This window comes from Prionailurus bengalensis, chromosome C1, assembly GCF_016509475.1.
Source record: "Prionailurus bengalensis isolate Pbe53 chromosome C1, Fcat_Pben_1.1_paternal_pri, whole genome shotgun sequence".
NCBI lineage: Eukaryota > Metazoa > Chordata > Mammalia > Carnivora > Felidae > Prionailurus > Prionailurus bengalensis.
The window spans coordinates 155838583-155853127 of NC_057345.1; the positions used below are offsets into that span (position 1 = coordinate 155838583).

General features: G+C 34.9%; 1 protein-coding gene across 5 annotated transcripts in view; it reads right to left on the reverse strand.

Moving 5' to 3' along the window:
* Window positions 1–606: 606 nt before the first annotated feature.
* LOC122481407 (sodium channel protein type 1 subunit alpha) overlaps window positions 607–14545 on the reverse strand; it is a 150571-nt gene continuing 136632 nt past the window's right edge. For all 5 annotated transcript variants that reach the window (XM_043576942.1, XM_043576945.1, XM_043576941.1 and 2 more), the window contains exons 22-27: window positions 14064–14345; window positions 11540–11593; window positions 9826–9963; window positions 7822–7926; window positions 5989–6259; window positions 607–3889 (exon numbers count right to left, since the gene is read on the reverse strand). In XM_043576942.1, the coding sequence (XP_043432877.1) occupies window positions 2712–3889; window positions 5989–6259; window positions 7822–7926; window positions 9826–9963; window positions 11540–11593; window positions 14064–14345 (2028 nt within the window). In that variant the 3' untranslated portion in view covers window positions 607–2711. The remainder of the gene's footprint in view (window positions 3890–5988; window positions 6260–7821; window positions 7927–9825; window positions 9964–11539; window positions 11594–14063; window positions 14346–14545) is intronic.

A 14545-nucleotide genomic window follows, 5' to 3' on the forward strand; every position in this document is an offset into this window, starting at 1 on the left:
ATTGTCTGACCAAAAGTATAACTTTATGTTGATAAATGCACCCCTGCCAACCCAGAGCAACTCAGCAAAGAAGGAACTGGAGAATAAATACCCAAGTTAGCTCTCTCCCACTGGTGCTTTCCTTGATGGTACTTTCCTGCTGGGACTTTCCATTAGCCAGACCAGTTGGGAGCCAAAGGGTAAGAGAGCAATGTAGAAAATCACCCTTCCACAGAGCAGGAGGAGAAGCCTGGAGAGTGGTTCTAGAGGAGCAAACAAAATATCCTACTCACGCATAGCAACTTTTAATTTTTTAAATACAGATTTGAGGGCTTCTTTTCATATCTCAAGAGGCCATCTACCATGGCTCTGGCTCCCATATTTTTTTTTCCAGTGAAAGCTACCAGCTTATGCCCTGACATGAGTTCCTTCTAGCGGAAGTCACTTCCTACTGCTTGTAGCCCTTCGGAGGTCATTCCTCCCAGTCCCATTTCTACCCCAGGGTTTCTGTCAGCTCAGGTAGACTCACTATGTGTTTGTGTCTTTCCCTTTCTCCCCCAATTTGTAGAATAAAATATCTTCATTTTCTTATAAAATGCTGTTAACAAAAAGTAACTAGGCAAACAATAAAATAAAAAATGTAACCTTTATTAGTTTTGCACATTTTTAATGTTGGTTAGCATCATTTAGGGTAATAGTAGCATTTTCCAGCATGCAGTTCACGAATACAGTTTATCTAAGTAATTTTAAGAAAAAGAGGAGCCTATGGTTTGCTTCTGTAAGAAACACAAAATATCCTGATGTAATTGACTATATAAGTTCACTACTCTCTGTTCTTGTGGAAAAAAATAGGTGAAACCTGCATTATATTTAGAGCAATCTAGAGCAGGATGACTCCAAAGAAATGAAAACATAAACAGAAATTAGAAAAAAAAAAGGACAAAAATGAAAAATAAGCACTACCTTCAATCAGTTTGTGCAGGCACTACCAAAAATATAACTAAAATGTTATACCCTTTCCCAATTGCAGAGCATAATTTGGACGTGGCTTGTGAACCTATTTTGCCCCTTAAAATTATGAAATAATCTAAAATTAGCAAATCTAATAAAAAAGCAGAAGTCTACAACTACCCAGTCTTGTTTTCATTTCTTGTTTAGCAAATGTCTTCCATGAAAAAGTACTATGGACAGAAAGTAAGAAAAGTGATTGTGATATCAACCCGAAGATAATTTCCTCTTCATATTTATGTACATAATGCTGAAAAATAAAATAAAATGACTTTTTACAGTATTTATATTTGCTTATAAAATTCTAAACACATTTTTAACAGGTTAAGCAGTGTTTGTTTGTTTTTTAAACATGTCTGTACAGTCTGGCTATACATCATATGTTATCCACTTAAAATTTAAAAATAACCAAAGAGCTGTTAAAGTGCGGCAAACTATTGCTTAATGACTTAAAGAAATGAGATCTGTTGAACAATTTCCTTGACTTTACCACTGACATATGGTTTCTCATAAATGAGATTCTGAGCAGTGGGAGAAACCAGATACAGCAGCATGGTAATATAAACATGCATTGATAGCATCCAAACTATCTATAATGGTACAGAATACATTATATTACCTGTGTAAAGCTTGCACTCTACATTTCTTGTGGTACATATTTGATGCAATAAATACTGTGCTTAGGTCATTATTTGTTTGCCCAAACGTGCACCACAGGGTAAAATGACTATTTACATAATAAATAGCATTTCATTAACATATACAGTTGTCAACCTGCTGAGCTGAAGATGGCTAAACGAAGTGCAGGATTAAGCAGAAATTTATAAAGGGTTCTTTTGGTCAATTCAGTCTTCGGGGAGAAGCAATGCTCATTTTTCAGTTTTTTTTTTTTTAAATACGATAAACAGAAACACAACATTTATGACTCCAGACATTTGAATGAAGTTTGCACCTGCTAAGATTTAATGGCCTACCCCCTCCCCCCGCCCAAAATGATCCACTTGGTCTGGTGGCTGGATTTGATGAAACAAGATCAACAAAGCACCTCCAGTTATCACCCAATTACCCCTCCCAGGAACATGGATGGAATTTAAGAACTCATGGTTTTCCTTGTGACTTTTTTTTTTTTTCATGCATGATCTCTAAGTGCAGCATGCCCTCATGCAAACCACACCTTTGTGCAGATGGGAGGCCGTGTGATTGTGATAACCCCTGGTGGCATACCTGTTGAAGAGACCCTTTGTCTATTTCACAACAGAAACCCCATTTACAAAAATAGTCACATATAATAAACAACATATGGATTAAAAAAAAGATGAATCCCCTAACAGATTTTGTAAAAATGTGACAAATGTGGCAGTTGAAATGCAAAGAGTGGATACAATTACTACACTAAAGTGTTTCATGTTAAACAACCCCCAAATTATAGGTTTGCACCCCTTTGAACTGGTCCCTACAGTCTGAGTAGCCATTTTGTCTCTTGTCTTCAGCAGTGTCAGCTGGTAGTGAGAGCAGTAACCTCCTGTCAAGGTCGTCTCCCCTTTACACAGAGTCACAGTTTTCTGACAAGGGGTCACTGTCTTATAGTAGGCACTGACCTTAAGTAGATTTGTGTAAAAACAGTCAGTTTGGCATTGACCTCCTAAAGGAGTCCTGTTGACAAAAATACATCACCTTCACAGGCTGTAAACAATTGTCACCCAATTATTCTTATTTATTTTCATTTACTTCCCTTTGGCTTTTTCATCTTTGCCTTCTTGCTCATGCTTTTCCACGATTGGCTTTGTTACCCGATCGTAGGAAGGTGGACAAGCTGCTGTGGACATGGTCAGATCAGTTTTCTCTGTAATAGAGTTTTCATTTATTCTGTCAATTATCATGTCTTCTTTTACAAGAAGGTTAGCCCCACCTTTGATTTTATTTTTATTATAGGTAAATGAAGCTTGTTTTACAGTTCGCTTTAAAAGGTGGCGCCTGTAAGCACGCTGAATAATTACAGCAGACACCTCCTCTTGTTTCCTTTTTAAAGTCGTAGTTATTGGCTGATAAGAGACCTTTGATGGATTAGAAGCCATGAATCGCTCCTCCATCTGTATTCGAAGGGCATCCATCTCTCCACTCTCTCCCAGAACCCGCTTTGTAAAAGCAAATAAGATGTCAAGACAGTGGATCCGGTCCCCACTGACCATGGGCAGGTCCATGGCAATGAGCTGGAGTTTGTTCGGTTGCGGCAAATTGAGAGGGGGTTCAAGAGCAGCTGCAAACTGAGATAGTTTTTCAAATTCCATGAACTGGGTGGCATCAGGATCAAACTTCTCCCAAACCTCATAGAACATCTCAAAGTCATCCTCACTCAGGGGCTCTGCACTTTCCTCAGTAGCGACACTGAAGTTCTCCAGGATGACAGCGATGTACATGTTCACCACAACTAGAAACGATATGATGATGTAACTGACAAAAAAGAAAATCCCCACAGATGGGTTCCCACAGTCTCCCTTAACAGAGCTTCCAGGGTTAACTTTATTAGGATCACAGTCAGGTGGTTTACTGTTGAGAATAGGTGCTAGCAATCCATCCCAGCCAGCAGAGGTGGTAATTTGGAACAGGCAGATCATGCTGTTGCCAAAGGTCTCAAAGTTGAACATGTCATCAATTCCAACTTCCCTCTTAACATACGCAAAGTTGGACATTCCAAAGATGGCGTAGATGAACATGACCAGGAAGAGCAGGAGGCCGATGTTAAACAAGGCGGGAAGGGACATCATCAGAGCAAAGAGCAGCGTGCGGATCCCCTTTGCCCCTTTGATCAGACGCAAGATTCGACCAATCCTGGCGAGACGGATCACTCGGAACAGGGTAGGGGACACGAAGTATTTTTCTATCAGCTCGGCCAGAAACATGCCTGTGGATAAAAAATGAGAATACCAACCATTGAAGTTATCCACTAAGATAATAATCAAAATTTTGTTAAGGCTCTAAAGTAAAGTTCAGAATCCTGAAATTCAGTTGCATAATCTTAAATTTGACATACATATAATATACATATAACTGTATATAATATATATTATTAATGAACTTTAATTTTGACATTCAGTATTAAATTCAACTCAATATTTGTTATAGACTCAATTGTGTCCTTCCTCCTCACTACCCCCCATTCACGTTTTAAAACTCTAACTCTCCAATGCATAGTATTTGGAGAAAGTTTTGAGGGGATAATTACTTTTAGATGAGGTCATAGGGTGGGGCTCTCATGATAGGATTAGTACCCTTGTAAGAAGAAACACTAGAGAACTATCTCCTCTCTCTCTGCCCTATGAGGACATACAAGAAGGTAGTCATCCACCAGACAGGAAGAGAGCCCTCACCAGAAACCCACTATGCTGGCAGCTTGTTCTTGGACTTCTATCCTCTAGAACTATGAGAAAATAAATTTCTGTTGGTTAAGCCACTCAGTGTGTGGTAAGTTGTTATGGCAGTCCAAGTTAAGACAATGTTCAGAAATAATTTTACGGTACTTTTGTCTTTGAGGGATGTCTAAAGACTATCTTTAGCTTACATAAAATCTCAAGACTAAATATAAAAAAAAATAAGTTAAAAATTACCAAGTCTGTCTGAACAGCAGTGGCCAAGGATATAAGTACATATTTATATGAATACAATTATTTTTTTTTCTGAAATTGCCTATTCAGTCCTTACCCATCTAAAAGTAACTACCGTTTTTAATACTATTTTCATTTCTCCATGAACTTGGTACTTGCCTGAGCTTCCACTATAATATTTTTACATATTATATATATGTGCTGCTACATTTCTAAAAGGATCCAAGCTGGTGCCCTTTCTGGTCTCCTGCGTCTAACGTTGGTCTCTCAGCCACTTCTTTTAAGATTTTTTCTCTATTTGCTTTTTAGATAATGAGGTAACAATTGAACTAATTTCCTGATTGGTTCAGAAAACCAAGGTCTTTCAAGTTACACTGTCTCATTCTAGAAAAGTGTTAGTCTAAGTGTGTGTGGGTGTGTGAGAGAGGGAGAGAAAAAGGATGATAAAGAGAGAGTGAGATAGAGAGAGGTGAATATAACCTTAGTACCCTATCCACAACTGATTGCACCATAGATTACTTTAGAAATCAAAGGATACCTGCAATATACAAGTTGGATATAAAACCAACTCCTTAAGAGGAGGTAATGGCATGAAAATCTACCCATCAGAGGTGCCCCATATTGAATAGTAAAATGTTGACCCAATCATATTATCTGGTTTAGGAAAGAATGAATACTTTAGGCCCACAGATACACTTCTCCACTTCCCTGGAGCTAGAGTTGTATCTTTAATGAGATGAGCTGTTACTGATGTGATGTGTTGTACATTCCAGACTTTTAAGTATATAATGATAAAATGATGTCCCATACCACCTCGCATCCCCTTGTGCATCATTACTATAACTCCATTTCAAGGTTATCTAGAAAATCTCTACCTGATACCCTTAAAGAAACTTGCATCTGTATTTGCTAACATTCTGTTCTTATCTTTATTTTTTTTTTCACTCTATGCCTTTCTTTATCTTCACACCAGCTTCCACTCCTGTCTACATGCTGATGACTCTGTGTCTATATCTCCAATGCAGTGTCTTTCCTTAGGACCAGACTAAATTTTTAGTTCTCTTCTCAACAGAATCATCTAGATATTATATAGGCTACTTAATCTAAACATGCCAAAAACATTTTTGATCTTAGTTAATAGCATATTCCTAGTTCAAATTAATGGGAACATACTAGATCCACAAATAATATACCTAATCTAAAATGGTGAACATAGGATACAATATTGTACATATAGCAGGAGCCTCATTTTGTACGAAAAACAAGCACACCTGGATGAAACATATAGAAAATTTCAGAGTAGTGATTTCTGAGTGGTGGGATGACCTCTAATGTAAAGCAAATGTTACAACTTTTACTTTTATTGAACAGAATTGAAGAGATGTTAAATACTTCTTACCTACAATGGAGAGAATGACGACCACAAAATCAAAAATATTCCAGCCTATGGTAAAATAATAATGGCGGAGGGAGATGAGCTTCAGCACACACTCTCCAGTGAACAGCACAATGAACACCAGGTTGATGCGCGACAGAATGTTTGTCACATATTCACTCTGGTCATCTGTTTCTACCATCATTGTGACCATGTTGAGACAGATAAGAATCATGATGCTGATGTCAAAGACTTGTCTAGTTACAAAGTCAAAGACCATTCCTTGAAATTTGTTCTGTAGGGAAACAGGAAAGCTTTTTAGCAACGTAGGAGTTTTCCTGTACATATTAGCATCTGCCTAAGTACTTTCTGCATTGGTTAACTTTCTAATATTATACATAGTAACCACTGACTCTGAATGGTGTAAAAGATGGCTTGTAACACATTAATTTTAAAAATTTAATAACCTAAACTTCTATTTACCAATGGGTATTCTGCAGAATAATGATCCCTGTCAAAAGGGTACTTCTGATAAAAAACATTGCATACTATGCTCTTCACCCAGAGGCACAAATGTATATTAACATATTAAGATTATGAGAAATAAAGAAACCTGCCTAATTTTATTTTACTAGAATATCCCATGATCAGTTGGACCATGCAGGCATCTCAAAATATAGTATCTAGCAACATTCCATTTGTCTTATTCTCAAAGAATTGCTAAAGAGAACTTGGGATTTCCAGGACACGTCTATAACATTATGCATTTAAAACCTATGAATGGCGATATTGATGTTCTTCCACCAAAAGTCTTTGTTGACTGTCAGACATAGAATGCTGACCCTACACAGGAATAATCAGACCATAATGACCTTCTTTATACTTTGATGTCAAAAATTAATGTCCCCATCACTGATCTGTCATTCTGCCCCTCATTTCTGCCACTGTTAGTCACTGCAGGCCATTGTCTGGCTCATTTCCTTAGGCTGCTGAGGAATTCTGAGGATATCTTCTATCTTACATTTTTTCTACACATAGTTGACCCATTTCTACTTCCAGGGTTAAGGTTTAGTAGAGAACAGTATGTATTTCTCATCATTTTCAAGAAGGCAACTGTTGGATGGCACAGTATGAATGTTCACTACTATTTTGTTCCCTAATGTGCCTCAGGAATTATTTTAACTTCACAAATCATCATCACAAAAATCAATACAGTGTACGATAAGGCTTCTCCATTTCAGAGGAGTTGTTTGGTTGGTTTATCATGGAAGCATGAGGATTGTTAGTTATCATCATGAATTGTATTTATTGCCCTTGATGGCTGAAGACATTAGTAACTTCTAACTATATAGCCATCTATATGAACAGCAGATACTAGAATTCTTTTTTTCTCCACTCAGTACATCTAACGGACAATACAAGGGAAGTAAGATGTTATTTCACTCAGCACTTCATCACTTTGTTAACCTAGCAGAAAATTGCATGCTTTTTAATCCCATCCAAATTTTATCCCTCTTCTTAAGATGACTCAGCAACTACTTTTGAGTTCTGAACAGCTTTTTCTTGTGCATAACACATTGTTTATGTGCCTTCGCCATTTAGGTTGGATTCTAATTGTGTAATTAGAAGTCCCCTGAAAACAAGGATGCATTTTTCTGCTGCTTCTTTTTCTTTCTGGTCTCTTTTTTTTTTTTTTTTAATTTTTACCATTACCATAAAAGGTATGAATTAATGATATTCTAAAAATGGAAGAAATCTTTGCTGCTGGAAATGTTAGCTGCTATCTCTTCTGTAAGAAAACACATGAAATTTTTTGTCTTTGTTTATTTTTTTCCCATATCATTTGGTATTTCTTACTCCTGGTCGAGGTATAGGCTTTTGTGGCTTTTTTGATCCCAATTTTTTCATTGCATTATAGTATTTCTTCTGTTCTTCTGTCATAAAGATATCTTGACCTCCAAAGTATAGAAAAGAAAAATAAAAACTGGTGAAAACTGTGCCCCTTTGCGCATAATTTTTCAATGTTAAACTTAAAACAGGAAAAGGATGGTTAAAAAAGGAAACGGATAAAATAATTAAGCCTAGAATTTTAAATTTGAAAAATACGAATTGCATTTTTTAGGTGCTACAGTATTATTTAATTCTCACAGTCATCCAACATTGACTTTATTACTTTCAGTATTATTTTATGGCATAATGAAAACAAGCAACTGAGAGGCTAAGTATTTTACCCACACCATATAATAAGTGAGTGATAAAATGCGATTTGCTGAAACATGAAATAATAAGTTTCTAATGCTAGACAGACTGCTTTTCAGAAGTTAAAGACAATCATTTTCTTATTCCAGTGCGGCAATGCATTAGAGTATGTATATTGTAGGATGGGTTAAAGTTATTATAATCCACCTTCACTCAGCCAAGAATTGGGACAAAAGGATAAAAAGGAAACTGGCCAAGTTGGTAGAAGTGTTAGGGATCAGAGATCATTAGTATGGCAAGGATGTGACAGGCCAGGAGGTACAGAGGATTGCAACCCAGGCTAATAAGTGATATAAAGACCTGACATTGATCATAGAATATATTAATAACAATAAAAGGGGGTGGGGACAGGAATTTTCTATAGAAAATGGAAGCACTCATACAATAACAAAATATACTGAACAAATAAGATGAAGGTATAATCAACAAGGAAGAAATATAAATGACAAAAAGCACCGAAAACATGTTCAAATCTACTAGTAATAATAGACATAAAAATTAAAATTAAAAGCAATTTTCATTTATCAAATGTCAAGTATTAAAAACAGAATGTTTGATGCCAGTGAAGCAGCAGTGACCTGAGCACATCCATACACTGTTATTGAGACTATGAGCGAGCATATTGTTTGGAGGAAGCAAAATACTTTGGAAATTTGTCTTAAGAAAATAATTAAATACTAATTTTTATTTTTTATTTTTTGGCACAAAGACTTTTGACTAGGTACTCTTTAAATCATTAAAGATTAGAAACAACATAAATCATTAATTTTTGGGGAAATAGTTAAGTAAATTATGATAATCTACGTACAAAGACTTAACAAAATGGGAAAATACTTATGTTAACTCAAAAAGAGAATTTATAACTATAGATAAAATAATTTTGATAACAAGAATATATGTTTGAAAAGTGTGAACAGAAAAACATAAAGTGTGAATAGTGATTACTCCCAAGTAATGGTATTTCTTTACTTTTCATACTTTCTATAATGTGTGTATATAATCAGGGTGATAAAATGGGCTTTATAAATGATAATAAGATAAAGAGCTGTTCAATTCAACACTGGGACTAATATTTTATAATTAAATACCAAGGAGAAGGAAATAGAAATTATAAAAAGATCCAATGAAGGAAAAAATGTGAAAAGAAACACTAGGAGATGCTTACGCAAATCTTTTGCCTAATTTATTGCAAACATTCCAAGGGTTTTCACTGGAAAGAATATTTTAAGTAGGGGAATTACAGGGATAAAGCAATGAGTTGACTTTGGAAAAGGGGCATATGCTGTGTTCTTTTCTAGTTTTTTTTTCTAATTATTCTCTTCAAAAGGACTGAAAATGTGGCCCCTGGCTAAAAAAAAAAAAAAAAAAAAAGAGAGAGAGAGAGAGAGGTTTTGTGAACCTATGTACAGGAATGGAACCCAGTCATTCTTGGCTTTCTATACCCTGAAGGAAATGGGCTGTAGATGGTAGAAGGAACGGATGAAAAATAGATTTTAATATATATGCCCATTTGGCTTCTGAATCAAAGTACTCATTTAGTGGAGAGAATGCTTCAAATAATTTTGCTATCTTAGTGAAAGAGAAAATATTAGAAATACTTATCTTCTTTTTTTGCTGGTTGAAATTATCTATGATGACACCAATAAACAGATTCAAGGTGAAGAAGGACCCAAAGATGATGAAAATAACAAAGTAAAGATACATGTATAGACTGTCCTCATACTTAGGCTGGAGTTCCACCTACCAAAGGAGAATAGTTTGTAAAATGTCACAATACATTTTGATGCTAGAAGTCGTTGGTGCATTTTCACGAGAATAGAAAAGAAAATGCCTACCAATACTTAGCAGTACTTTTCTTTTTCCCTCTGAATCAGCTGCCTCTAAAAAAAGTCTCTGAAATTAGCCTTTAGAGATGTTTTCATGTAAAAAATATAGTTATTATGACACTTTAGAATCTATGTTTTATAACTATAAATACAACTAGTATCTTGCTATTTGGATAGTAGAGTGCTAAATTTGGTAAAAGATTTTTAGGTACTGAGTTTTAATAATTTAAAAATTATTAATGAAAAATTTTATTCTAGTAAATATGTATAGACTATGCTTAGACACAACTATTTGTGTATGCATGAATTTATTTGGTAAACAAGAACTGAGTTATTCATTTAGAAGTTCAGCATCATACCTTTAACATTACAATAGTCCTTGAATTTTTTAGGACATATTTTAGTAGACATAACTGGACACCCATCTTATGAATCCTCAGTTGATGATTCAGTCTTTAGATTTAACTTCCAGTAAATTATCATTGAGCTACCACATATTACATAGTAAAGGGTAAATGAGTCACAATAGATAGTTCTCTAATAAATTCATGTCCTTCTAAAGATAACACAGTTAAAACCCACCAAACACCCAAAACATAATTGTAAGTAACAAATGAAATGACACAACTCTGGTGGATATCAGGAAAGCACTCAACATGAAACTAAAGCCACTTATGGAAGTGCACATTAAGAAAGTTAAGTGAGCCCTACCAGGTCAGTTTCAAGATTACAGAGAGAGAAGTTAAACTTTATGATAATAGACTAAACAATAGATTGGACTTCCAAACAATAGATTGGACTTCAGAATGGAAAGATGAGGACTGACAGACCAGACTAAATTTTACAAAGTTTTGAAGAGCAGAGTTGGAATAAGCATGGATTTAAGTTCTCTTCTTAAAGCCTGAAAGAGACTATTGTAGGAGAAACCAAATAAAGTAGGTCTTTACTTTGGTGATATAAACTTAAAGGAAATGTTAACCATAGAAGTGATAACATCATTGGTAAAGGCTCCAGTAAATTTATAGATACCGAAATCATACACAAGAATGAATGTAAAAGGGATTGTTATAGAAATCTAAGGCTGCCTGGACAACATTCATGACTTTTCACACTGTCTACTACTTAATGAAGAGTAACTATACGTTTCAACTACCGATACTGATCATATATTTTTTCACATTTGCTCCCATATGCTGATTATATAATTAGTAGATAAAAAGAAAGCAAAATAGAAAAATATTTAATACAGGGATATTTGTCAGTTATTAAACATATGAATGTATTCATTTACCTTTCAAAATAATTTGTTTTCATTTATTTTAGTAAGATCTTTCTGATAAACACTGCTATATTTGAATATTAATTTGAGCCAATTTTTCCTTTTTTAAAACAATCATCATAGAATCATTCCATTTTGCTGCTATGCCCTGTTGAATTGATTTTAGAACCTAACCAATGTTACAAAAAGGCAGGAGATAAGGAATACTTACATTTCTGGAATCAACTGCTGCATACATTATATCCATCCATCCCTTAAATGTGGCCTATTAAAAAGGACATGCATGCTTTACTTTGGAATAATTCAGACCTAATGTTTAATAAATATTCTTACTTATGTATTTTTTAAAAGGAACAATGTGAAAGACAGTTCAAAACAAGTTTTACATAGATTTTGGACCAATACAATATCTTAGTAAGGCTTTTCATTTCTAAAACACACAACAAACAAAAATTGTTATTTGATATATCCTCCTGCGTGATAACTAACTCACAAATACTTCTCTACTCCTTAGAGTTAATGGAATAATGCAAATTTAAAGTGTTATGGAAATTTGGTGGAATACTTTTAGAAAGCTTTACAAATGCCAACACACTTGGAGATATCTGTAACAGCAAAACAATTACAATTTAGATCTACAAATCAATCATTACATTTAGATCTACTGCAAGGTGATGAAAGTGAAAGTTTAACATTTCTCTTGATCATAACACTCTGAGGATCATACGGACATGTATAAAGTCAGAGTTGCAACTATTCTTTTAAGAATTTTGAAGAATAGCACCCAGAAGTCATCCTATATTCTACCTTTTTCCCTGGAGTTTTAATGAAAGTGAGTTAATATGGGTAAAAGTAGAAAATAATACAGTAGATACTTGGCATTCTCAGATTCAAGATGCATCCCAAGTCTAGTAGCTTATAGTAACTTGTTATTTGTCCTGGGACATAAATTTTAAGCCCTGAGAGTCTGAGAGGATTGTTTTTAGCTACTGAACAAGTCTAGAAAGCTTTCAGCATCTGTATCCCAACACATCTTCGTTTTCATAACACTAACACTTGTGAAATGGTGGATGTCATGGGAAGAAAGCCAAGGAAGGGTTTGTGTGATGGCAATGGAAAGAAAGTAATGATTCTTAGCTACAAAATAGAAGCTATCTATCAGAGGGGGAAATACTGAATGTCAGTGGCTGAGGTCAATGACGGAACAAGTCCATTACCCACTAGGTACAGGCACAGAAAAAGTGATTCATAGAACCATTTCAACGAGTTACTCATCAACAGAGGTGATTCTGTACAAAGCCAACTATAAAGTAGTACTTTAGAGTTTCTTTAGTGGCAGAATTTATCTAATGGCTGCGTGCAAGATCTTTACCCTACATTTTCAGAATTATTTATCATTTCAAGGACCTGCTTCAAAAATTTTTTTCTTTTCTCAATTTTATGGAGGAAGTGATACATTTTGGTGATATTTACAAGTGTGGTTATTAATTAAGGGTTAGGATAAATTCTCAAGAAAATGTCACCATGTGTCCACTACAATATTTAAAGAAATCATACTTCCAGATTTTTTTAAATCCCTATTTTAATTGCATAAACACTCAGAGTAAGTCAGAAACATCCAGAAGAGAAATAAGAATTTCCAACACGAAGGTGGGAAGAACTTATAAAGGAATCATAGTACAGACACCTCTGAAAGAGAGGTAAAAGGGTTTTTGACCCACGCAGGTTTGTTTGCTTGGTTAGTCTCTTGGTTGAGCAATTGAAAACATGATCCTGGTGAAGAGAAATAGATTTCTGTGCTAAAGCCTCTGTAGAGAAACAATGAAAGAACTTTTATAGTCTGTTTTTATTCCTTAGGCTGAGTTTGCAGTGGCCAAAATAGAGCAGTATCTTACTATGTTTTTTAAACAATCTGGATTCTGTTTTTATCCACTGCTTTGTCATGATGCAGCTGCTGCCAAAAGCAGCATCAAATGCAGATGTTTATAGGGCCACCATCTTTTGTGTTTTTGTAAATTGCAAACGTTTTTTCTTTTGTGCAAATCAGGCTTAGGGGACCCGGTAGTAAAAAACATTAATATTCAGATACTTACGCATTTAAAGTAGTAAGTACAATAAGGATACTATTATTATGTATAGTAGACTTAAGTAATTGTTCTGAAATGTCATTTGAAGTGAGGCCACAGCTGCTTATATTTCATTTCTGGGTTCAGGCACTACCCTGTATTATTTGTATTTCACTGTGAGGATCCAACCCTAAAACCTCAATATCATTCCCTGGTCTTCAAGCCAAATCATACAACTCAGTAGCAGTTAATTGCCACCAATTACTTATAATCCAGTCAGGTGTGTTAAGTATGTATGTTTGGGGAGGGTGATCCATCAGTGGAAAATGCTTTCTAATTGCAATAGAAAAAAATAAAGCAAACGTATTGATTTATTCATCAACTTGTTCATATGGGAAGAGAGCAAAATAGGTGGGAAGAGAAAAAAACCTTTGGAAAGAACTGAATTGCCTGGCCTCTATCAACTATGTCTGCACTGCTTGCATGGGCTGAAGTTGCCACCCACCTGGGCTAACACACTTGTGCTAACAAATCAAAATTAGAAAAAAAAAAGTGTGTTATAAACTTCCTTCTTAATAGCTAAAGTCTCTTCTTAGTAACTTAGATGTATGTTATCACTTTATTATTCCAAACAATAAACAAATTTCAGAGAAAAGAGTGTTCACTTACAACTTGAAGCAAAGAGAGATACCCAAATCCTACATTATCAAAGTTTACTTTCACATTTTTCCATCGGGCAGTCTCATTTCTTTCTATTAGTTTTAGGCAATCAGAATGATTATTCACTTCGGAGATCTCAAACATGTCACCAGTTGTGGTGTTAATACAGTGGTAGAATTTGCCAGCAAACAAATTTACGCCCATGATGCTGAAAATTAGCCAGAATATAAGACAAACCAGAAGCACATTCATGATGGATGGAATTGCTCCTAAAAGGGCATTCACAACCACCTAATACACAAATGGAAAAAAAGAAAAGTCAGAATTCTTGTTGGTTAAAAATTAAAAGACATTCTCCTAGTAATCTTTAGTATTTCTTTAAAAAATTTTTTTTTTAGTATTGAGACTATTCTATGACACTTAAAAGCAAAGTAAAAAAATCTTAAAATGAAATCCATTCTTTCTTAAGCAATACATTTAGGGAAACAAAT